This window comes from Sorex araneus, chromosome 5 (genome assembly GCF_027595985.1).
Source record: "Sorex araneus isolate mSorAra2 chromosome 5, mSorAra2.pri, whole genome shotgun sequence".
NCBI lineage: Eukaryota > Metazoa > Chordata > Mammalia > Eulipotyphla > Soricidae > Sorex > Sorex araneus.
The window spans coordinates 36,207,068-36,231,486 of NC_073306.1; the positions used below are offsets into that span (position 1 = coordinate 36,207,068).

General features: G+C 56.7%; 1 protein-coding gene across 2 annotated transcripts in view; it reads left to right on the forward strand.

Moving 5' to 3' along the window:
- The window catches only part of RIMS3 (regulating synaptic membrane exocytosis 3), a 39,797-nt gene extending 21,213 nt beyond the window's left edge, over positions 1-18,584 (forward strand). For both annotated transcript variants that reach the window (XM_055138511.1, XM_055138512.1), the window contains 6 exons: positions 1,978-2,225; positions 7,073-7,214; positions 9,437-9,549; positions 11,424-11,525; positions 11,800-11,939; positions 13,396-18,584. In XM_055138511.1, the coding sequence (XP_054994486.1) occupies positions 2,009-2,225; positions 7,073-7,214; positions 9,437-9,549; positions 11,424-11,525; positions 11,800-11,939; positions 13,396-13,608 (927 nt within the window). In that variant the 5' untranslated portion in view covers positions 1,978-2,008 and the 3' untranslated portion in view covers positions 13,609-18,584. The remainder of the gene's footprint in view (positions 1-1,977; positions 2,226-7,072; positions 7,215-9,436; positions 9,550-11,423; positions 11,526-11,799; positions 11,940-13,395) is intronic.
- The last annotated feature ends 5,835 nt before the right edge of the window (positions 18,585-24,419 follow it).

A 24,419-nucleotide genomic window follows, 5' to 3' on the forward strand; every position in this document is an offset into this window, starting at 1 on the left:
GAACAGCTGGACAAAGCCAGACTTTTCTCAAGGCACAGGAAGGGAAGATGGGTGTGGGGTGACCATCAGAAGAATTCATACTGGGGCTGGAGCAATAGCACAGCAGGTAAGGCGTTTGCCTTGCACTCGACCAACCCAGGTTCAATTCCCAGCATCCCACATGGTCCCCTGAGCATTGCCAGGAGTAATTCCTGAGTTCGGAGCCAGGATTAACCCCTGAGCATCGCCAGGAGTGACCCAAAAAAGCAAAAAAAAAAAAAAAAGAAGAAGAATTCATACCTTCTAGCCCTATTACTCCATCTCTGGGAGTCAGTCCTGAGGAAGTGTGCAGGCCACATGGGCACAGAAAGATGCTTTTCACACTTGTGTCAAAGACAAGCAAGGGCCAGGAGGTACACCTAATATAAGAAGTAACAGTGGAGGGGAGGGGCTGGAGCAATAGCACAGCTGGTAGGGCGTTTGCCTTGCATGCAGCCAACCCGGCTTCAATTCCCAGCATCCCATATGGTCCCCCAAGCATCATCAGGAGTAATTCCTGAGTGCATGAGCCAGGAGTAACTCCTGTGCATTGCTGGGTGTGATCCAAAAAGCTAAAAAAAAAAAAGTAACTTGGGGAAGGGAGTAAGAGGGATGGGGCTATGGGGTAAAATACTATGTTGTTGACTGTTGGCCTTGCTAGGTTCCCCAGTACCGCATATGGTCTGCCAAGCACCATCAGAGGTCACTCCTGAGCAGAGTCAGAAATAGCCCCTGAGCACCACCGGGTATACACCCACCTCTCACCCCACCACACATCCTCAAACATATAAAAGTAATGAATGGTATTAAAATATTTGTCTGTGATGCTGCCTCCTTACAGTGGAGTGTTGTGGCGATGTTAAGATATTCAGCGTGCTGATGGTATTGGCTGGGGATTGCAGGCGATGAGAATAATACCAGACTGTGATATTGTATTTGCGGCATGAGTTCATTTTGTGTGTTTGGGGCACACTCTGCGGTACTCGAGAGCTATTCCCAGCTCTGTGATCGGGGTGGGGGGGTCCCCCTCCACCGGCAGGACAGTGCGAGGCTGGGGATCCAACCCAGCCTCCTGTGTGCCACCATGCTCCAGCCTGGGGAGCCATCTCTGGCCCAGAAGTTCATTATTTTTTTTTAAATGCCTCACCAGGAGGAAATGGGTTAAAATGTTCCGAGAGATGCTTTCTGTGCACCCTTCAGGGGCCTGCGTCTTTACACTTTCCCGAACCTCACGGGCACCTGGGAGGAGAATCCCTGTCTATAGGACTCCGACAGGCTGGAGTCACGTTCCTTCTTCCTGTGTTTGTTTGGGAGGTGGAACAAATCACGCACACCTCTGGGGTATTTCCTCTGTGGGACATTGCTCTAGGACCCCATCTCTCTTCCCCCAGACCTTGACTGTTGGTATTTGGGCCAGGTCAGCGGTGCTAGGCTCTTACTCCTGGCTCTACACTCAGGGATCACTCCTGGTGGAGCTCAGGGGACCGTACAGGGTGCTGGGGATGGAACCCTGGTGAGTCACGTGCAGGGCAAACGCCCTACCCACTGTGCTGTGGCTCCTGCCCCTGTCCCAGATCCTTCTACAGGCAGTTTCTGGCTGAACACAGCCAACCCCTGGGGTAAATGTTGCATTTCTCCTGCCGAGGTCTTCATTGAAATAAATCTCAGCATGCCCAGCCACAGGACCACACCGCTGCTGTGGGGAAGGTTCTGGAGTCCCAAGGTGGGCGCAGGTCACTGGGCACTACTGCTGCCCCCGACCCTGTCGACCTCGGGCTGCCTGGGCCAGACATCCCCCCAACCCCACCCTGCACCTCCGTGCCCCGTTCCCTCTCCCAGCCTTCAGAGGCCGAGGCCCCGGCTGGCTCCAGGTCGCAGGACTCGAGACGCAGGCGGGACAGCGGGTGGAGCGCCCACTTCCCTGATCTGACTCGGCCCCGTCTCTCCCCCACCTTGCAGAGCTGCCTGAGAGCCGACCGCTGGGCAGATCATGTTTAGCGGGGAGCCGGGGCCGGCCTCGGCCGCAGCCTCCAGGAACGTGGTGCGGAGCTCCAGCATCAGCGGCGAGATCTGCGGCGCCCAGCAGGCGGCCGGCGCGCCCGGGACCAGCGTGGCCAAGAAGCGGCGCAGCAGCCTGGGCGCCAAGATGGTGGCCATCGTGGGCCTGACGCAGTGGAGCAAGAGCGCGCTGCCCCTGCCCACCCCGGGTGAGCGCCTCGCCCCCCCCCCCCCGTCCCCCCTCTCCCCGCCCCCACCCCTCCCCCCTCCCCCCGCCGTCCCCTTGGGTGCCCAGATATGGGTAGTAACCTCTCCCCACAACTCCGTCTTGTCCACTCGCAAGTGGCCAGTCGGGATTCAAACCCTGGCACGAGCCTCCCAGGTCAGGCTCCCCATCTTGGCACTTCACTACCTCCACGTCATGTCACCCAGGTCCAGAGAACACGGAGCCACACGAAGGCTCACAAGTTACGGAATCGCATCTGTGATGTCACAGGAGAGAGCTGGGCGCATACTTTGCACGGTGGCTCGGGGAAGGCACCCCTCTGGGGTCGAGGGTCGGGGGAGATCACCCACCAGGACAGCAGTGCCATGCACACCGGCTGGGTCCTTTAGAGCACACGTGCACAGTCGCCTGCGGGCATCCACCACACTCTCACATTGGTCCCGGGACTCAGAAATGGGTCACGTGTATCCACACATTTCACAATGACACGCAAACACACGCGCTCAGCTCCTGCTAAATATATTCTGCTGCTTCCCAGACACCTAGTTACGAAAACCCGCGCAGACTGGCAGGTGATCTACCCAGTCCCACACAGGCACACCTGGACCCCACATCACAGAGGAGCCAGCACCTCCCCTCCCCCCCAACCTCCTCCCTTCGTGGCATCAGCCCAGACACCAGCTGGTTTTGTTTTAAAATCTCTTCCTGCTTATTTTGCTCCGAGTAACAACTTCCCCAAGAAACCTTCAAATAGGCAGCTGGGTGGGGGTGGTGAGGGGGCGGGGACCCGGAGGATCCAGGGAGGGGGCTCAGCAGAATCCCAGTTGGGACTGGGGGTGGGGGACTTCTCCAGGCCTGAAAATAGGCCTTTACAAAGCCCTTCACAGGAGCATGTGGGATGGTCTTTTCCAGTGATCTGGCTGTGATGTGGTGGCTGGCCCGGGGAAAGAGCTGAGGAGGGGGCCTGGGGTTAGCAGGGGCCTCTGAGTGTGAGACGGGGCTTAGGGGGAACCGGAGCTAGGAGCAAAGGGCCCATCAGAATCGGGGATCAGAAAGAGGTTGTGGAGGTGCTGGGTAGTGGGTGTCTTGCTTTAGGAACCAGGAGAGCCCAGTGGCAGACCCCGGGGTCATATTCCCAGAGTGACTGGCAGGTCAGTTTTCCAAGGCCTCGGCCGGGTCCCAGTCACCGGGAGAGATTCCAGAGATCTGTGTGGGACTGTCACCTCCCTGGAGCCCAGAGTCAGCAGGTGTTGCTGTGAGCAGATGCCAGGAAGCCTTTCTCGCTGGGGAGAGAAGAGTGACGAGGAGGGGGAGGCCTTGACTCTGCCAGGACGTGGCTCGAGGCCTGGGGTTTGAGTCAGGGGCCTTGCATAGATGCACATATAAAGGAAGGTCTCTGTGAATCATGGAGCACTGTTGGATGCACATATAAAGGAAGGTCTCTGTGAATCATGGAGCACTGTCGGCAGGAAGAGCCCCCTGGTGATCCTCCGATGGACTCCCTGTACCCAGCCTGCAGAGTCTGCTGGGAACACGGTGCTTTCCTGGAGGACAATTCCAAGTTGGTTGTCAGCTGGTACTCTTGTCCTAGTCCCAGCTGGGTGACCCGGAGCAAGATGCTTCTCCTCTCTGCCTACTTTCTCATCCATGCCAACAATGCATGACTTTCAGGGTTGGCCAGGGGATTGAGTGGGTGAGCGTATGTGAAGGTGCCCGGCTTTGTGCCTGCCCCCAGCAACACTGGTGGGTGGGTGATGCTGTTATTACCTGCGGCACACAGCAGGACCCCAAGAGAAGTGATTTCCTTGGCCACCAGACCCCTGGCCATTGCTGTTGGCATATTCTGCCATCTATAATCTTTTCTCTTTATTTTTTTTCCTGGAGCCCCATCCTGGATGGGAAAATCTGTCCCCTGAGGATTGTACAGGAAACACTTAGGGAAAATATCCTTGTGGGGTATCTAGCTGCCCTCATGCTTCTCTTCCCCATCATGGGCTGCAAAGTGGGGAGCATGGGGGAACTTCTGGGGGGACCTGGTTTCCTGGTTCTGTGTCTGCCCTTCCCAGTACCTCCTTCCTGCACTGGCTCAGGGCCCACCTGTACCCTCCCCTTGTTCCACACCTCTGCCTAGTTCAGGTCTCCCGAGTTACCCAGCCTGGCACCGACTCATGTTGCGTTACCCCTTCTGAAAGCACATGCTGCAGTGTCCGAGGCCTTGTGCGGATTTCCTCACTTCCCCAGGAGACCTGGGGAATTCACTCTTCCTCTAGCTCTCAGTTTCCCCTTCTGTAAAATGGTGCTAAGGATTCCCAGATTCCCTCTAGCGCGTGTGTTCCCTAAGTCACGAAAGGAAGACAGAGTCAGGGCTTTGGGGTCCCAAGAGCCAGGTGGGTCCTGCCTGCCTGACTTTCAGTGGGGCCCACACAGAGGACAACCTGGTTTTCAGTTTCAGTACCAGGGACAGCGGTTCTGCCTTCCTGGGCTGGGCTCTGGTCAGGGTCCGGGTCCCATGCTTAGGACCAGTTCCTGTGAGGCAAGCAGCTGGAGGCTGTGCCTAGCATCTGTGGCAGGGCATATGAGGTGCTCCTGAGTCATTTAGTCTCCAGGGACGAGAGAGAGAGAGAGAGAGAGAGAGAGAGAGAGAGAGAGAGAGAGAGAGAGAGAGAGAGAGGTGTGAGTGCACAGTTACATAGTTACATGTAGGATGTAGGATCATCTGTGAGGTTGGAAGGATTTTGTTTGCTTTGGGGCACACCTGGCAGTGCTCAGGGCTTACTCCTGGGTCTGTGCTCAGGGATCACTCCTGGTGGACTGTACACACTGCAACAACAGTTTCTCTACGCAGATAAATCTCTTACACAAAAGGTGTTTTTAAGTACCAGGAAGGAAAAAGACTTTCTTATTTATTGCCTGGAACCTAGAAAACAGAAGGGGGGCAGGAAGAAAGAGAGAGAGAGAAAGAGAAAGAGAAAGAGAGACAGAGACAGACAGGCAGACAGACAGGCAATGTAGTTACATGTAGAATCATCTGTGATATTGAAAGAATTTTAGTTTTTTAGGCCACACCTGGCAGTGCTCAGAGCTTACTCTTGGCTCTGTGCTCAGGGATCACTCCTGGTAGGGCTTGGAGGACCACAGGGGGTGCCAGGCGGGGACTGAACTTGGGTTCGCTCATGCAAAACAAGCACTTTACCCACTGTCCTAGAGGTTTTTGTTTCCCCACCCAGACCCCTGGAATTTAATGTCTACTGAATCCCATCTCCAGCCCACATGGAGCTGGTGGGAGGGGGGCTATAGTAGCTCATCAGAGTCAGTGGGCCTGGGGTGCAGCCACGAGTGCCTGCTAAGACTTCCCAGCTAAGAAATGGCAAAGTGAGGAACTCACCGAGGTACCTCTGATATTTCAGGGTCTGGGACTTCCTGACTCAGGGCTCAAATATGTGATCAGACCTGCTGGCAGGTAAATTTCTTCCCCGGAGAGCAGAAGCTTTCCCAGGCCCTCAGAGAGGGTGCGCGGCCAGGGTCAGGCGGTGGTGAGACTTCCTCCTCAGGGCAGGGGGTGTGTGTGGTGAGCAGTTTGGAGGGCCACCTTAGGGACTCCTGTCTCTTTAGTGGGCTGGGGGAACAGCAGCTATGAACCCCCCCCCGGTCCTCCCGTTTGTGGGTTTGGATCCCTGTGGACGGAGGCTGTGAGCAGATGGGTGTATGTTGCAGGCATGTGTCAGGCTACGTGTTTGCTGTGCTGCTCCCAGCCTCCCCATCCTGTCTGTCTTCATCCGCCAGTGGGACTTTCTGAAAGACTAATAGGGCAGAGTGGAGGATTCAAGCCCCCCTTTCCCAGGCTGGGCCGTAGACACCCCCTCCCTGATGCACCATTGTTGAGTGGGTGGGGGAGGCCAACGGAGGGGAGAATCACCTGAACAGCATTCCTTCCCCTCTGGGGAGCCTCCGTTCCCATCCGCATTTACTTTGCCTGGACTCCACCCAGCCTTCAGCAGCGTTCCCCTCAGCCCCCCACCAATCATGCCCTCAGACAGCCGCACTTCCTCAGGAAGGGCCCCAGTAAACCCTCCACCTGCGCCTGCCCCTCACCCCCACCTCCTTGGAGGAGAGGGACAGGGACCACACTGCAGTGCTGAGGAGGTTGCCATGGAAACCCACACAGGAGGGTGTGCTGCTGGAGCGGGGGAAGTGCCCCATATTCCCCACAGGTGGTGGTGGTGGGGGGACAAAGGACCCCTGAACAGCAGGTACAGAGACACAGCTGTGCCATCACAGCACAACTTCTGAGTCCTTCTACTGGGCTCTGACAAGGCTTCCCAGGGGTCCCTGCACACGCCTGATTTAAATACCTCCCCCCTACCCCCCAGCAGTGTCTGGTCCAGTGGTGGGCTGTCCCAGCTGCTGGGCAAAGCTGTGCCAGAGAGCCAGCTCAGGCCAGTGGCCGGCCCTCATAGGGTCCCTCTCCAGGTCCAGGTGAGGTCTCAGTGTGTAAGAGGAAATCAAACCCGGTACAGGGAAAGCAAACTCCAGAGGAGACAAATCCAGCCTGCAGGGAGTTGGGGATGGGGGGGTGGCAGTGCTGGGCTGGGGCTCCGCCTGATGAGCCCCCTTCAGTGGCCCCCACATCCCGACTGTCTCTCTGTGGGCTGTGTCATGGTCCCTGCCCAGAGCAGGGGGACAGGCTCTAGAGGTGCTCCCAGCCAAGCCTCACTTGGCCACAGTGCCTCCGACCCCGTGCCCACGAAGGTGACCTCGCCCGTGCCCCAGACCTGCTTCTTCCACCCTCTGACCTTGTTTTCTCTCTGCGCTTCTGGGGCGGGGTCACAGAAGGGACCACGAAGAAGCTGCGCAGCAACATCCGGCGGAGCACAGAGACGGGCATCGCGGTGGAGATGCGGAGCCGGGTCACGCGCCAGGGCAGCCGCGAGTCCACGGACGGCAGCACCAACAGCAACAGCTCGGAGGGCACGTGCGTGCAGCCCTGCCCCCCTCCCCAGTGCTCTGCTTCCCCTTGGGTGCCGGGGGTGGGGTGGGGGTGGCCTCCCAGCCCCTCCTTCCCTCTGTCCCCTGCCTCCCAGCCTCGGAGCACTGCCCCTTCCTCCAGAAGAGAGGGGTCAGGAGGAGATCCTGACCCCAGATTCCTTTCCATCTCAAGTCACGACTTTGCCCAGGTGAACCGAGTCCCCACAACGTGGCTTTGCATGGAGATTCCGGAAGGAGATGGAACTTAATCCATGTTTCTCAAACTGGGGAGTCACTCCCAGTCAAGAAGTCACATTCATTTGGGAGGGGGCAGTCGGGAGGGCGCGGTCTCAGCCTATGATAGACAAAGAAAGTCCCTCCACAGTGAGGTGGACGTAAGTTTCCCCGGGTGGTGTCCTGTGGACTTCTGTCCTTCACTTAACAGGTGCTACCAAACCTTGGAACCTTCTAACACTGGGTTAGAGGGTCTCTCATCTCTTCTGAATTGATGGCACTGTTGGGTGATTAAGGTTTTCTAACTGAGCCTTACCCAGGCCTAAGGGTGTTGGGATTTTGTCCTTTAGTCATCTCCATGACTTAAGATTTTATTCCCACATGCCCTGCTGCTCTACCCCACCCACGAATGTGAGGCGCCAAGAGAAGTCCACTGTCAGTTCTGGAAGAGTGTCTCACTGGACACTCGGCAGCCCCCGGATGTCAGAAGGACCACTGGCTCCATTGTCTAGGAGGAGAAACAGCGGGAGGGTGACCTCTGCCAAGCTCATAGCTCTTCAGTGGCACTGGGGTCAGGGCTTGGAAGGAGGCCTTAGACTGCCCTGCCTTTGCTCACCATCTCCACATTCCCCACCCTAAACTGCTGAAATTCTAGAACCCTAAGCGCCCACTTCCTGTACTGAACCTTTCTAGACCCGATCGCTCTAAGAATGCCCTAGTGCACTGTAGCTGCCTGCGGCCAGTGAGGGTGGGTCTCGAAGCCCCTTTCTGGGAGTGGAGGAGAGACCCAGGCCTGTTCACCCCTAGGCTTCTCTGGACAAAGGGGCCATGGGGCCAAACTGTCCAGCCAGACCTTAGTTCTTAGAAAACCTTTGCTCTTTTTAGCCAGCAGGCTGGGTTCCTCTAGGAGGTCTTAGCACTCTCCTGGTCCCCTGTAGCTCCTGTGCTGACCTGAGCCAGCCTCCCTTTTTTGGTCCAGCCTCTGCCAGCCACACCCAGAACATCTCAGCATGAGGACATGAAACAAGAATGCTTTCCCAGGGGTGCTGGCGACAGCAACAATAGCTCCGATTGAGTAATTTCTGTTTGTCTGCAACTTCTCTTGCACCATCTACTTTGCTCCTCCACTTACCCCCGGTGGGCTGGCATTATCTCTGTTTTGCAGGACAGGCAAATCGCTTGCCTTTTGGAGCCTCTGTTTTCTCATCTGTAAAATTGGGTAATAGTTCCTACCACACAGAGTGCTTGCGAGAATTAATGATTAATGATTCATGGGTGTGGAGCACTTAGTGCCCTGTTGGGGCTTGGCCAACTTTCAATCACTGTCACTTTTTCTTCTTACTATTTCCGGTCCCTTCCCCCACACCCTGCAGCCATAGACCCCCCCCTCCTGCCGCCCACTATCTTCCTTCATTAACCCTATCCTCATTTGGATCTCCTTGGCTGTTTGGGGTACTGCTTCATGTTGTGGTCTTGGATATCCAGCGTACTTTGAGGTTTGACCTGAGTTCTCAAAAGTGGTGTCAGACGTCACCATTTGGGGCCTGTGCCTCTGTTTCTTAGCATGAGAATGCCCGTGTCTTTCAGGGACCCCGTAGGAATACCTACTGTCTTTGGATGAAACATCATCATTAAGTTAGTGTTTTCATTCTCTCTCTTTTCTGTTTTCTTTTTTTGGGGGGGTGGGGTGGATGCTCAGGGTTTACTCCTGGCTGTGTGCGCAGAGATCACTTCTGGTGAGGCTCAGGGGACTGTAGAGGGTACAGACGGAACTCGACAGGCTGTGTGCAGGCAAACATCCTGCCTGCTTCAGCCCAGGGTTTAGTCTCTTTTCTGAAGTGATAGCAATGCACTTTCCCCGGATGTGCGGAGAGAAACAGCTCCTGGTCCCCGGGTAAGCAGTGGACTCATTTCACACAGAGGGAAAACTGAGGCACGTGGGAGGACCTGTGGTGCCAGGGCAGATGCCCTCACCTGCTGCTCTGCCTCCTCCAGGTTCATCTTCCCAACCACCCGCCTCGGGGCTGAGAGTCAGTTCAGTGATTTCCTGGATGGGCTGGGACCGGCCCAGATCGTGGGCCGACAGACACTGGCGACACCCCCCATGGGTGAGTCTTCAAGTGGAACAGTGTGGGTAAGGGGGAGCGTGTCTGGCGGGCACAGGCAGCAAAAGGCAGCCCCTTTTTCTGGCTTGGTGCCACCAGCAAATTAGCGTCAGCAGCTCTCTCGTCAGCCAGCAGAGGAGGTCCGGCCAGTCTCAGCAGCCGGCTCAGCCTGTCTCGCAGCCTGTCCCTCCTGGACCTCACCACCAGCCCCCAGAGCACCCTCACCGCCCCCCTCCATGTCCCGTGAGTGCTGTGTGCCTGGCTTAAAAGGGCAAACAAAGATTGTCACTGAATTGACTAGTCATAGATTCTTCTGTGCTCTCACCAATTCTCCGTACCCCCCGGGCAGGTCAGGGTCCTTTGTGGACCTCTGAGTCCTCATCTGTACATCGGGAATAATGACACCTCCGCCCAGTATTAGTTCTGCGTTTGAAGTGGTGGTTGAGCTCCTGTCCCCTGCTTGGCTTGCTGCGTCTCAACTATGCCACGGGGACTGGCTTACTCATCCCTTCTGCCAGAGCCCGGCACCTGGAGACCGCTCAGTCCGTTTCTCTTGTCCCTGCAGTTTGGGAGGACTCCTGGTGTCTCCACTTGCAATGCTGGCTCCCTCCTTCAACCCGCCTTTCCCTCCTGACGCTGGTCCCCAGGCTTAGCAGCCCCAGAGCTCCTCCCCCCCCCCCATGGTCTGGCCAGAGCAACGTCTGACCCAGACGCCTGCACTCAGCCCGCATTTGATCAGTGGTTGGCCTTTGCCCTCCCAGTAGGGGAGGGAGCCGGTGCAGACAGGGCCCCCACGGCTAACCATGCAGGGCATTCCAGGCCAGGGCTCCTTCCACTGCCCTCAGGGTCCAGCCTTGTCCTCCTCCCTCCATCTCACGTAGTCTGTGTCTGCGGGAGGAGGGCTCCGCAGGGGCTCTCGGAGGATGAATATCAGCTCTCATCTGGCCCTTGGGTTGGATTTAGCTAATTTCCCGTTCTTGCTTTCAGGCTCTTAATGGCCTGGGGAGTCCGCTGGAAGGCAGTAGGCAGCCAGCCCTTCCGCTAGGCTAATGCACCACCACAGCCTAAATATTTGCATGTGGTGCCCCCTGGTGTCCACGATTGGGAGGGACAGGCTCGCATTGGACCCCTCCCCGACTGCCTTCTCTGGAAGGGAGTGAGTGCTCGGATGTTTCCTAGAAGATATAAATCCCCCATCTCCCCACAAATGCAAGAGCACATGATGACACGATGTGTACTCAGTGAGCCTCCACTGGGTGTCTGAGCCCAAAGTGTGGCCCCTTTTCTCTGCTCCAGTCTTACGACTTGACATCCTTTCAAGTCTGATCCAAGTGAGTCAAGCGCACGCCCTCAGCCTGCTCACCTGTGTTGGGTGAAGCTGAGAGTTCCTGAGGTCCAATAACTACCGCCACGGAGAGGACCTGCCCCAGCTGGGCGCCTGCTGCCACCCTCTACCCCTGATAGGGAACAAGCAGTCCTGGCCGGCAGCTGCCTGTCTCAGTGTCCTTGTAGACACGTGTCCTGTAGAGCCACGTCAGGCCAGTGTTTAAGGAGTGACTGAGGGCCACTGTGCAGGAAGTGAGAAGTCACCAAGACCAGACCATGGCCTTCCCCTGCTCGTCCTGATAGAAATGTTCTGTCCTCAGACTGACCCCCTAGTTACCCAGACACAGCCACTGGCTTCACCAGGCGGGAGCCGGTCAGTCACCCGCAGGTACCTAAACAGGCCTCCATCCCTCCCCACCCCGACTGTTGAAGCTGTTCTGAGGGGAACCGAAGGGCCGGGGTGGGGCGCGGGCAGTTGTCTGGGTCTTGTGCCCAATGGCTGGCCCAGCCCTGGGCCTGGTGAGGCCCCTCACGCCTCCTCTTGGTCGCAGGGGACGTGCATGTCGCCATCATGGATCGGAGCGGCCAGCTGGAGGTGGAAGTGATCGAGGCTCGGGGACTGACCCCCAAACCAGGCTCCAAATCGCTCCCAGGTGAGGCGGGGCTTCGGGGAGAGGGGGCATGTGTGGCGAGTTGGCTTCTGCTGGGAGAGCAGCGGCCGAGCCCTGGGCCTGGGCCCTGGGCTTCTCGGGCCTTCAGCAGTGTTCTTGGCCCCGGAGGCCCGGTGGCCGGGACGCTGGTGAACAGGCAGCGGGGAGGATGGGGGAGGCAGGTTTGACTAAGGCTGCATCCCTCCGGGAGTGCCTGACTCTCCCGACCCTGGCAGTCACCCCCAGACGCCCCATTCTGCTCTCTCCCCCACCTCAGCCACCTATATCAAGGTCTACCTGCTTGAGAACGGGGCCTGTCTGGCCAAAAAGAAGACAAAGGTGGCCAAGAAGACCTGTGACCCCCTGTACCAGCAGGCTCTGCTGTTTGACGAGGGCCCCCAAGGCAAGGAGCTGCAGGTGAGTGAGGGGCGTGGGTGATGGGTGCTCCTGAGACTTGCCTCCTTGGTGATCTCCCCTGGGACCAGGGGCAGCCGTGGGCAGAAGTGGGGCAACCCTAGGTGACTCATCGGGCAGCAGAGGGGAATATAGGTGGCAGGATGGGGCGGACAGTCACCGTTCCTGGGGTCTCTGAGTCAGAGCCTCACTCGAACCTTGAGCTGACGCGGTGGGTGCTGCAGACGGTCCTCTCGGGTGCCCCTGGGCTGGGGTGCAGTGACAGCACGAGGCCGAGACCAGGCTCTGCTGAGCAACTTGCAGAGCTAGAGGAGCACAGGCCAGGACGATCCTCACCCCAGCTGCTCGGGGACAGGTCAGCTCCTTCCCCGCCAGCGCTGAAGGGAGGGACCCTCCCCTGCTCCGGGAGCTGCCACCCTCTTGGTGCCCACAAGGTGGAGCAGGGCAGCACTGCAGGGGTGAGGCTCCGGGTTCACTGGGCTGGGGTGGAGTGCAGGTTCTTCGAGGCCTGCTTGTAGCAGGCCTGACAGGAGGCCCAGCGCGCGGCCAGCTCCCTGCTAGGTGCCAGCTGTGGTATCGGTGGCCGGGCGCCTTGCCTGAGGCCTAGCTGGTGATGGAAGAGCTTGAGCTGTGGGCTGTCTGGTTTATATTGGAGCAACGGAGGCGGGGGGCCTCCCAAGCAGTGCTCAGAAGTTCAGCCAATTCTCAGCCAACCAGAACTTAGCCTGTGGGACCAGGAATCCCTGTGGTGCTGGGGAGTCCCTCGGGGATGCTCAAGGGACCATTTGGTGCTGGGAGCAGAACCTGGGTCAGGAGCATGCCTAGCGTGTGCCCTAACCACCGGGCTCTCACCAGGCCCCAGGCACGGTCGAATTTCGTACCCAGGGCCATTCCTCTGGAGTCTGGTGATCTCATGGCTTTGGCCTTGGAGTTGCAAACTGCCAAGACCTGCTGATCCTGATTCTGGGGGAACTGGGCGCACTGGACTGCCCACTTCACAGTCATGAAAAAAGGATCTGTGGGTAGAAGCATCAGTTGGGAAGCTGAGCATCAACTGATCGGAAACATCCGTTTGGTTGCTTTCCCTCTCCCAGACTTGTGGGCTAGCATGGTCCTGTGAGGGCCTGGAGCTTACCCAGCCCTACAGGGGGCCAGTCCAGGACAGGGCTGGGGCCCAGGGCTGGTGTTCCTGGTCTGACCCTTTCTGGAAACAGCTGTTCTCGAGGATTCTGGGAGGCCCTGGAAATCAGACCTCGGCTCCAGTCCCCGCTGTGTCACCAGTCTCTGTGTCCATTGGCCTCTCGGAGCTTCCCTTTCCCGGCTCTTCCTGAGAGCTGAGACAATGGCTGTCAACCCTGCCAGATGCGCCTGGCACATCTTACCCGTGCTCAGGAGCCCGTCCCGAAACCAGTGTGGGCCCGTTGCTCAGTCCCTACCCACCACCTCCCCACCCCCACAGGTGATCGTGTGGGGAGACTACGGCCGCATGGACCACAAGTGCTTCATGGGCATGGCCCAGATCATGCTGGACGAGCTGGACCTGAGCGCCGCGGTCACCGGCTGGTACAAACTCTTCCCCACGTCCTCGGTGGCAGACTCGACCCTTGGCTCGCTCACCAGGCGCCTGTCCCAGTCCTCCCTGGAGAGTGCCACCAGCCCGTCGTGCTCCTGAGGACCTCAGGAAGAGGACGGATGTGCAGTGGGAAAGGGGCACCTGCAGCCCCCTCCCCGTCGCCCCCCTCCCCGTCTCCTTCCCTGTACATAGTCTTCGCGTCTTTCTGGACTCCCTCCCCCTGCTGCATGCCTGGTGGCTCCTGGGCTCGTCCCAGCTGGCAGTGGAGACGGTGGCGTGCGTGCCTGTGTGTCTCCGTGTGCGTGCGTGTCTCCCATGTTCTAGCTGTCCGTGTGTCTGGGCCTCGTCCATCTCGGTGGCTCCGTGGGCTGCAGTCCTGTCTGTGTCTCGTTGAAAAGAAACCCAAGGTGTGCAGGTCTCCCCCGAGTGCAGGGCTGGAAGTGGGGGCCCAGAGAGACTCATCTGTGTGGCCCGGCGCCGAGCCCCGGGCAGGGCCTGCGTGCCCCCCAGGTCCCTTCTTGGTGGGCTCTGATGACTTCTCTGTATTGTCCTTTGTCCCCCGCCCGTGCCTCCCCCAGCATTGCTGCTCTTTTTGAGGAATGTAGTGTCCACCACAGCTGACCACTCCGAGGCCTCTGGGAACCCCAACACCCCGCCCCGCCCCCCTGCCGAGGCTGCCCCTTCCTGCAGTGCACTGCGGCATGCGGCATGCTCCGTGCTCGTCCGGCATCCTGTGGGGACCCTGGGGCCAGGGAGAAGCTGAGCGCATGCAAACAGCTTTCTCCCGGGGGCCTGGCCACCTCAGTGCTAACCAGCTCATGAGGTCGGAGATGCCAGGCTGGCGGGTGGAGGGCAGGGGGTGCTTCCTGTGGCATTGTTCTTGGCCTCTCTCCCGCCGAGCTCCCACATGCCAGAGGGGCACCCGTGGGCCCCAGGAGAGGTGGAGGGCCTGTCTGCTAGGAGGGGACATCCGCCCAAGCAGCCAGTTCTTGGAGGCCCCGAGGGTGCCCGTCCCTGTCCCGACACCCTGGGGCTCAGGCCGAAGAGGTGCTGCGGACCTGGGTGGGGAGGAGGGCAGATTCTCTGGGAGTCACGTGGCCCCTGTCCCCGCTCCCGGGCATCGCTGCAGGAAGCTGAGCATTTGGGGCTCTGTTCTGTTTTGTCAGTGGGGTTTTGTTTTTTTGTGTTTGCTCATTTCCCGGCCAGGGTTCCTGCCTGGGAGCTCGGATGTGCTTGGTCTCGGCCTCCTAGCTCCACAGACTCCTGGCTCTGGAGCCCAGACCACCGCCGTCACCAGCGCTGTACAAGCAATACTCCCCTTGCCTGCCTGCCTTCTCGCACCCGCCGCCGCCCCCTAGAGAGCGGCCCGGCCTGCCCCGGCCCTCACCCACCTCTGCTGCTTTCCTCCCTGACCTGGACCGAGCCGCGCGGACCCCGACTTGACGGGCAGCTGGGCCCTGTCGGTGGGGATGGTCTCAACTGACCCTGGTGTCTGCTGGGAATCCCGAAGATGGGTTCAGAAGTGCTCCAGTCGGCCCCCTCTCCCTGCCCAGGTCAAGGGTGAAAGGTGAAAGGTTCGGCCTCAGCCGTCCTTGGGTCTGTGTCTGGTGGAGAGAAGCGAGGCCATTTCTCTGCTTCTTCCCCGACATCATCCCACGGGTAACGGTGACTGGCCTGGAGGCAGCATCCGCTGTCTCAGCCCCAGTGCTCAGACGTCATTTAACCAAAGCTATAGAGGGGGAAGAGTGGGTTCTGAGGGAGGACGGAGGAGCTGCCGTCATTTCTACTCAAGTGACCTCGTTTTCCCGGAGTGCCCCCCTGGGCTGACGTCAGAGCCTGTAGCCTCCCCCTGAAGGGAGCCCAGAGCCCAGACAGAGCTGGCTCGGGCAGGGAGGGCTCGGGGTGGGCAGCTGAGGCGCAGGGCTCGGTCCTCTGACCCGGGTGTAGAGAGGGAGGTGGTGCCACCTCCGAAGCGTCATTTCATGTCCTGTCTGCGGAACCTGCTCAGGAGAGCGCGAGAGTCTCCCTCGGAGAGATGGAGGGTGGGTGTCTGGGATGGTGTCCACGTCCGCTGAGGTGACCCCAGATTGTGTGGCCACCCCCAGGGGGTGGGGGGAGAGACGGCTGGAGCTGCCAGTGGAGAGATGGCCGTGGGAAAGAGCCGTGCTGGGAGTGTGGGCACAGGGGAAGCTGGGGCCAGGAGGGGTGCCGGGGGGCCTTTCAGGCTGAGCTGCCCAGGAAGTGGCCCTTGAGTCGACTATGGGGGCTCCTACTCATGAGCCCTTTGCACCGAGTCTCCTGGTTTCTCCCCTGGGCTGCAGCCCTGTGCTCCTGACGCGTCCCTACGACGGCTAGTGGTGCAGGGGCTTGTCTGAGGACACAGTCTCAGGAGGGGAGGGGGCCTGCCTGGCCTCCCCTGCTGGGGCACACGGGTCATCTGAGGAGGAGGCGAGGAGCAGGAAGGCCCCCAACTCCTAGCTTGGGGCCAGCTGCCGCACCCTGGCTCCTCATGCCCGTGGCCCTGGTGCGGGGGCTCTCTCCTTCCTTCCCCTGCTCAGCTGGGGGGTGTGGAGGGCTGGCCCTGGGCGATGCGGTGGGGACCAGCATGCAGGAGGTTCAGAGCACATGTGGGCATGTTTCTGCTCTGCCCGCCTGCCTCGCTGCCCTCCCAGACCCATTCCCACGGGGACATGCCTAAACCGGGCTCCGGTCATTGGAACCGAGTTTTGGTTTGACAAGGGGGACTCAACCCTGGGAACAGCTCTCCCCTGGGAGACCCTCCCTGACTCTCCCACTCTCCTGGGGGAGGGAGGGGGGTGGTAGGGTGGCTCGTGGTGTGCCAGGCAGCAGCACCACTTCACAGGGCTGAGACAGAACCAGGAGCTGAGGGCGAGGCAGCCCACATGGCCTGTGGGGTCACTCACGGGGTCTCTGCAGTGAGAGCGCTGACGGCAGGCCAGTTCCCCAGGACACCCTGCCCGAGCTCTTCCCCACTGCCAGCCCCGAGGAGGGCACAAGCCCCTCCCCCCCTTTGAAGGATGGCAGTGACCTCCAAGGAAGGTAGCAACTTCCCTGGGAAGGTAGCACAGCCTGAGACTGTCTGTCAGGAGCCCTGGCACACACCGGGGACCTCTAGGCCCTGCTGCCCCTGACGTGCTGAGACCCCTCCCCTCCCACGGGGGTTCCCCACCTCCCGATCCCTACATGGCCCCATCTCCCTTGGCCCCCAACGAAGCGGGACTCCGGGAAGGGCTGCCCCTTGGTTTCTCTGGTCCTGTCCAGGTGAGACATCACTGCCTCACTCAGCCGCTGGACCAGTTGTTGCCCATTTGGGGGACAGCAATGGCGCCTCCTTCGGAAGCAGGAGCTGGTCCCGCTGCCAGCAGGGAGAGGAAGGGGCTGCATCCTGCTCCCGGATCCCCACATGTATAGAGGTTCTGTAAGATGCTACTTCCTGTGCTGGATTATCTTTCACCACATGCTGAGGGAGGAGGGGGCCATGGGGACGCCTCCCTGTCTTCTCTCAGAAGAGATTGGGACAAAACCAAATCACCGTGACTGAAGGGCTGGGGACACTCCCCCTCCCCCCCTCCCCCAAATCAGGTGAGACCGGAAGGGCCTGGCCTGGTCTTGCTTTGAAAGGGTTATTTTGAACGTGTGCCTGAGCATCTCAGAGCAATGTCAGTGATGCCAAAGAGAGCGACTCGGCCTCCTCAGGCACCAGCTTGACCCACGGGCCGGTTCACGCGGCCCAGATTGTTGGCGCCTGCTGGTGCGACCTTGTTCTCTGACAAAGGGCTTAATCTTTCCATGTAGCAAAGTAACTCTCCCCCCTCCCCCCAACCCCCAAGCTCGGGACGTGTGTGCCTGTGAGGAACAACATGAGACGGAGTTCCCTCGGGGAGGGGCCCCCGCCCCCCACCAGCTGGGGTCAGCACCCACCGGGAGGCACCAGCACTGCTGCTTGGGGGGACCTCTCCCAGTGCTCTGACTGGACCGTGGACAGTAAGAACAGGGGCCCGGGGCCTCCCAGGGAGTCCACACTGACAGAAATAGGCTGTGGGAATTCCAGGGGCCGCTGAGCATCTGCCCCCATGGCCGAGGGCCGGGCCAGCCGCACATGGAGAATCACAGTCAGAGCGTTTGCTGGTTGTTCTTTAGTTCCCTCCAGGTGTGCAGGGGCTGAGCCGGAGCCCATGAGGGTGGTGGGACCCCTGGCTCCAGGTTGGCTTCCTCCAGCCCTGGCTGCTGGCGGCGCCTCATCCGGTCCCCGCCCAGATGCTGCTTCTGAGAGAACTGGGAATGCAAACAGACTCTCTCACCTCCCTGAGGTCTGTCCTCCCTCCTCGACGCTGTGTAATGCTACGAAGCGACCAAGGATCGCCCGCAGCGGGCGATTTTCAAGGTGCTGCCGAGATTGTCCCGTGAGCTGCTGCCTGCGCGAGCCTGTGGCCCCCCACCAGCAGAGGAGGTGGCCCTCCTGCCTGTCTGCTTCCAGAAAGACATCAGTGGGAGAGAGGAAGCTCTGAGGAGTCTCCAGAAAACGCGCTCCGCTGGGAGGAGGGGGAAGGGAGGGAACTTAATTCCCTTCGAAGTATTTTGCTTTAACAAAACAAAACAAAACAAAACAAAAAAGAAACCGCTCCTCTCTCCAGATCGCCTTTTCCACAGACACCCTCTCAGAAGGCAGAGTTGGCTGTTGTTTAGGCAAAGTTGGCCCGATCGTTCTATCAACTCCTTTAGAATGTAAACTCACAGGAGGCAGGAACCCCTTTTTTAGACTTTCCAAATGCATCCTGCAAAGAAAGGGATAGCTGACAGGGACCGACAAGCACACTGTTTAGATAAGAAGCAATTAGCCTTTTATATCTGTGCTCTAGACATTTTCTATGTGCAGCCTCTTTCCAAACTCACGGCTCCTGGGTGGCAGGTGGACAGCTGGGAAGGACCACCGGCTGTTTCGTACCACGTTCTTGCCAATCCCCTCGAGGAGAAAATTCTTCACATGGCTTCTGCATGTACAGTATTTGGGCAGCAAAAAAAAAAAAAATGATTAAAGTCACTTTGAAAAATGATTTCTCGCGTGGCTTTCTGAAGACTATTCGTAACTCCAGAAGGCAGATCACAGGGCCCCGGGCGCCTGGCCAGGAGCATGGGAGGCTGGCAGGAGCTCTCTGCCTCAGAAGCGCCGAACTGCTCAGAGAAAAACCTGAGAGGGCACAGGACCAGCAACACTAGGTATGCACCCCTCAGAAAAAGAAGAAAAAAAAAAACAACAAAAAAAAACCAACAACAAAACGAAACCCAATTATTAGAACTGGTGAGATTATTCAGTAAGATTACTCGCTACTAGATCACCATACAAAAATCAATTGAATTTGCAAAATAAGCAATAAGCATGTAGTTAACAGCAATAAACATAGTTCAAATTGGGGGGCTGGAGCAATAGCACAGTGGGTAGGGCGTTTGCCTGGCACACGACCAACCCAGGTTCGATTCTCAGCATCCCATATGGTCCCCCGAGCACCACCAGGAGTTAATTCCTGAGTGCATGAGCCAGGGGTAACCCCTGTGTATCGCTGGGTGTGACCCAAAAAGCAAAAATGAAAAAAAAAACCATAGTTCAAATTAACTAGGAGTTTGGGATCAGAGCCAGAGTACAGTGGGTATGACCCTGGCAGCTCTGCTCTGTGAGCCCCCACCTCCATAAGCAACTTCTGGCTGTACCACAAAAGGGGATGTGAACCCCCGAGCCCACTCCCCCGCCAGCCAGCACTACAACTCAAAAGATGTGAGAGTGCCAAAGGCCAGAAAGTAGGGTCTTTGGTGAGCACGTGTGTGAGCGCCACAACCATAGCATGTGTGCTAATGCCACAAGTAAAGGAGCATGAACCTCTGTGAGTATGCAGCCCAAAATGCAAGAACCACAGCCCGATGGGACCCCCGGTCAACACCATGGCTAAAATATGTGGAAGGAGCACAGCCAGCCACGTGTGCAACCCGCCATCACAACATCATCAACAAAGGGGGAGGAGGGAATAAAAAATAAATAATAAAGTTGGTGAGTAAAATTAAGAATTCAAAGACTAACATTTGTATCTGGGAAATTAACACATCACTTCCGTCACTTTAGGGGCACCTTAAAACAACGGGGAAGATGACTAGTTTAAAATATGCATCAGGGGCTGAAGTGATAGTACAGCGGGTAGGGTGGTTGCCTTGCACGCGGCCGACCTGGGTTCAATCCCCAGCATCCCATATGGTCCCCCAAGCACCACCAGGAGTAATTCCTGAGTGTAGAGCCAGGAGTAGCCCCTGTGCATTGCTGGGTGTGACGCAAAAAGAAAAACAAAATCCAAAATATGCATCAGGAGGGGCTGGGGTAAGGTGCTTGGTTTACAGTTTCGATCCCTAGCAACCCATATGGCAACTTTCAAACCCTGCCAGGAGTGACCTCTGAGCATAGAGTCAGGAGTAAGCCTTGAGAACCACCAGATGTGGCCTGAAAATGAGAATAAATAAAATATGCACTAGGAACTCAGGTTTATCTCTACAGCAAAAGAATCCCTACCTAAAGCAAGATGCAAAAACAGGATGACAGGATGACTTAATGGACCCCAGATTGAAAGGTAAAATGTAAAGGATTAAAATAACAGGGAAGAAATTTTTTTTTTTTAGCTTTTGGGTCACACCCAGCAATGCACAGGGGTTCCTCCTGGATGTGCACTCAGGAATTACTCCTGGCAGTGCTCAGGGGACCATATGGGATGCTGGGATTCGAACCAGGGTTGGCCGCGTGCAAGGCAAACGCCCTACCCACTGTGCTATTGCTCCAGCCCCGGGAAGAAATTTTTTTGTGTGAAGACAAGGAAGAAAAACTTATTCAATAAAACTTTGTAATGTGATTACATTAAAAATAGGAACTTCTATTTAGTGAATGACACCACAGACACAAATCATAAATAGGATGGTGTTATGTCAAAAAGAAGCAACGAGAAGCTTGAGAACTAAGTACAGCAGGTAGGGCACTTGCCTTGCATTTGACTGACCCCAGTTCAATTCCTAGCACCTCATAAGGTCCTCCAAGCTCAGCTAGGAGTGATCCCTCCCTGAGCACAGAATCACGAGTAATCCCTGAGTACTGCCAAGTGTGACCTCAAAACAAAGCAAACTAAAAAGAAGCAAGTGGGGGCTGGAGCAATAGCACAGCGGGTAGGGCGTTTGTCTTGCATGCGGCCGACCCGGGTTCGATTCCCGGCATCCCATATGGTCCCCTGAGCACCGCCAGGAGTAATTCCTGAGTGCAGAGCCAGGAGTAACCCCTGTGCATTGCCAGGTGTGACCCAAAAAGCAAAAAAAAAAAAAAAAAGAAGCAAGTGGGGCCAGAGAGATAGTACAGTGGGTTAGGCACTTAACTTGCACGCAGTCAACGCTGGGTTTGATCCCCAGCACCATATATGGTCTTCTGAGCCCTGCCAGGAGTGATCCTTAAGTCTAGAGGTAGGAGTAAGCCCTGACACACAGGTATGGCTCCAAACAAAAGAAAACAAACATGGCCCTCTGGTGAAGGTAAGTGACTCACTGGCAATGGTGTGGTATTGAAATGATGTATGCGTGACAAGAATGATTCACAGCGTTGTAAATCCTGGTACCACAATTAAAATGGTTTTAAAAAGAAGCAAGGGATTAATAGCTAGACTATAAAAGGAAGTTCCTACAAATCAAAACAAAAAGAACCATTTCAGTGGATAAATGAATAAAGGACATGAACAGACTGACTCTGACCTGGGTTTGATCTCTGGCACCCGTTTTAGTCCCCAAAACTTGAGTGCAGAGCCAGAAGTCCTGAGCACAAAGCCTTGAGCACTGCCAGATGTGGCCAAAAAAAGCCAATAAAATAAAATAAAGATACTTCAGAAATGAAATAGAGTATGGGTGTAGGGCACATGCCTAAACCCAGGTTCAGTTTCTGGGACCACATGGTCCCCTCCAGGCTTCACCCCTGAATCAGGTACAGTCCTGGAGGCCTCCAGCACCCCCAGGGTGAGCTAGGTAACCCCCAGCACTGTAGGGCCAGAGCTGGAGGTATCCTTGGCCCTTGCTTTGAACTTCTAATCCTGCTGGCTGAGACTTGCCAGTGGGCCCCCGAGACTCCTGAGCAGCTTTTGGGATCCCCCCTCAAAAAAAAATAAATAAAAGTCCAAGACATTTCTTAGAAGTTGAGAATATTTTAGAAGAGGTGAATTTAATATTTTTGGATTAGAATAGATAGCTTATTGGGATATTCTGTCTAAACCTAAAAAAAAAAAAAAAAAGATGTACAGCTTTGGGCCAGAGAGATAGCACAGCAGGTAAGGCACTTGCCTTGCATGCAGCCCACCAGGTTTGATCCTTGGCATTCGACATGATTTCCTGAGCACTGCCAGGAGTGATTCCTCTGTGCAGAGTCATGAGTAATCCTGAGCATCATCAAATGTGGGTGTGGAACCCAAGAAAAAAACTTATGTACAGTTCTGTAGTTGACACAGATATTATCTCATTAATAAACTCAAGTTGTTGATTTTTGCTTATTTCTCATGACTCTTCTTTGTAGCCAAGAACTTTATGGTATTTCTAGGGAATTTTAAAAGCAGAGGTCTGAACATTTAGAAAAAAAGAAAGAAGAGGAAGTGAGAACTACATGAACTAAAGGGGATTTGCCACACCAAGAAAAACCTGGGAGTAGGAGACAGTTACATGGGGATTTAACTGTGCTAAACTCACAGGAGGAATTTTAGGGAGTTTCTGCAAGAGAGGAAGGATGCTGAAGACCCAAACAGCCTCCCGTGGACAGGCTTTGGATGCCAGCCATGTCGTAAAGAAAATCCTGGAGGCTGCGCTTAGCCTCAAGGTTTAGCAACAGTTCTGACTTCAGTGGTGCAATATATGATGGAGGAAGTAGGTCTCCAGTTAAGAAGTCCTCGCCCTGGGGCCTGGGAGATAGTTCAAAGGACTGGAGCACTGGGCATGCGGGAGCACTGGGCAAAGGACCAGATGTAGCCCTGGAGCAATGGTGGGTGTGGTCCCCAGAACAAAATAAACCAAACCCCAGCAGTGAAAGCCCTGATTCAGGAAAGAGAAGGCTTGGCCTGTCTCAAGTGGCCCAAGGACTGGAGTTTGAGGGGGAACGTTTGAGAATGGGTAGAACTTGTTGATTCCTTTGGATTGGGAGTGAGCTAGAAGGAAAAGTCTAGTTTAACTGGTTTGAAGGGGTCCTGGTGTAGGGAACAGCGTGGAAGGGGAACAGCAGGAACGCAGGCTTGTGTGAGGGGGGAAGGCACAGGAAGGCGAGGGGCGCCAGATGACCTATAAGGAACCAGGTGTGTTTGGGGACTGACTCGGGGCTTGTTTGCGTGATGCTCTGGAGAGAGAGGTGAACTGTGGCTGGTGTTCTCAGAGAAATATCATCTCCAAACGGTGTGGGAAGTGAGAAATGAGCTGGGTCGATAGTACAGTGGGTAGGACACTTGCCTTGCGTATGAGTGACCTGGGTTCGATCCCCCCAAACCATGTGTGGTCTCCTAAGCTCCATCAGGAGTGATCTCTTGAGTGCAGGGCCAGGAGTAAGCCCTCAGCATGGCTGACTATGGCCCCACACAAGGGGGGGCGGGGGAGGGAGGGAGAGAGAGAGAGAGAGAGAGAGAGAGAGAGAGAGAGAGAGAGAGAGAGAGAGAGAGAGAGAGAGAGAGAGGAGAGGGAGAGAGAGAGAGGGAGAGAGAGAGGAAGACAGAGGGAGACAGAGGGAAAGAGAGAGAGGGAAAGGGAGAGGAAGAGGGAGAGAGAGAGAAGGAGAGGGAGAGGGAGGGAGGGGGAGGGAGAGGGAGAGGGAGAGGGAGGGAGAGGGAGAGAAGGAGAGGGAGAGAGAGATAGAAGGAAAGAAGGAAAAAGGGAAAAAAGAAAAAAAAGGAAAGAAAGAGCTAGAGAAATAGTACAGCAGATAAAAATCACTTGCCTTGCACATGGCTGACCTGAGTTTAATTCCCAGCACCCCAAATGGTGCGTGAACCCCACTAGGAGTGATCCCTGAGCACAGAGCCAGGAGAAAGCCCTGAGCAACACCAGGGCAAAAAAAAAAAAAAGTGAGAAAGTCAGGACTGAGGATTCCATTTATGACCCGAGATAGCCCAAGGAAAACACACGCACGCACGCACGCACACACACACACCAAGAAAAGGAAAAAGAAAAACTGGAAATGAGCAGTTTAGAGGTAAGGGACCTGAGGAAGCCAAAACGGTGCTGAAAACCAAGGGAAAGAGCAGAGGTTAACAAAATAAAAATGCTTTTTGGTTTTTTTTTCTGTTGAGGGAAGACACACCTGGCTATGTTGGGGGCTCCTTCTGGCCCAGTGCTCAGGGTCACGGGCAGAAGGAGGGTCAGGGGGGGTACTGGGGATTGCCCAGCCTCCAGCCTCCCACCAGCAAAGCGGCCTCTTGGGGCTAGGACTCTAGTTTTCCCCTGAGGATGCTGAGCCCAGGCGGGCTGATCTCCAGGACCTGGAGGCTGGCCTCTCTAAGGCAGCCACAACCTGGTCCCTGGGGCGGGAACCCGGGCTCAGGCAACAGGAGCTCTTCGCAGCTGGGATTGGATTAGCAGGGCAGGGTGGGAACACCGGCCAGCCCCAGAATTCCTCCCAGGCGGCAAATAAATAGAGCAGGCAGGCTGAGCACTCAGTCCAGAGAGGCGGCTGCCCCTTCCGCCTGCCCGCTGGCGTCCCTTGTAAAGCCCGCTGGCTCTGCAGGTATGTGCTCTGCCTTAGGTGTGGGAGGACCCGAACCGGCGTCTCGGGAGCCTTGAGAAATATCACGGCTGGGGCTGGAGCGATAGTACAGCGGGTAGGGCGTTTGCCTCCCACGCAGCGGGCCTGGGTTCCA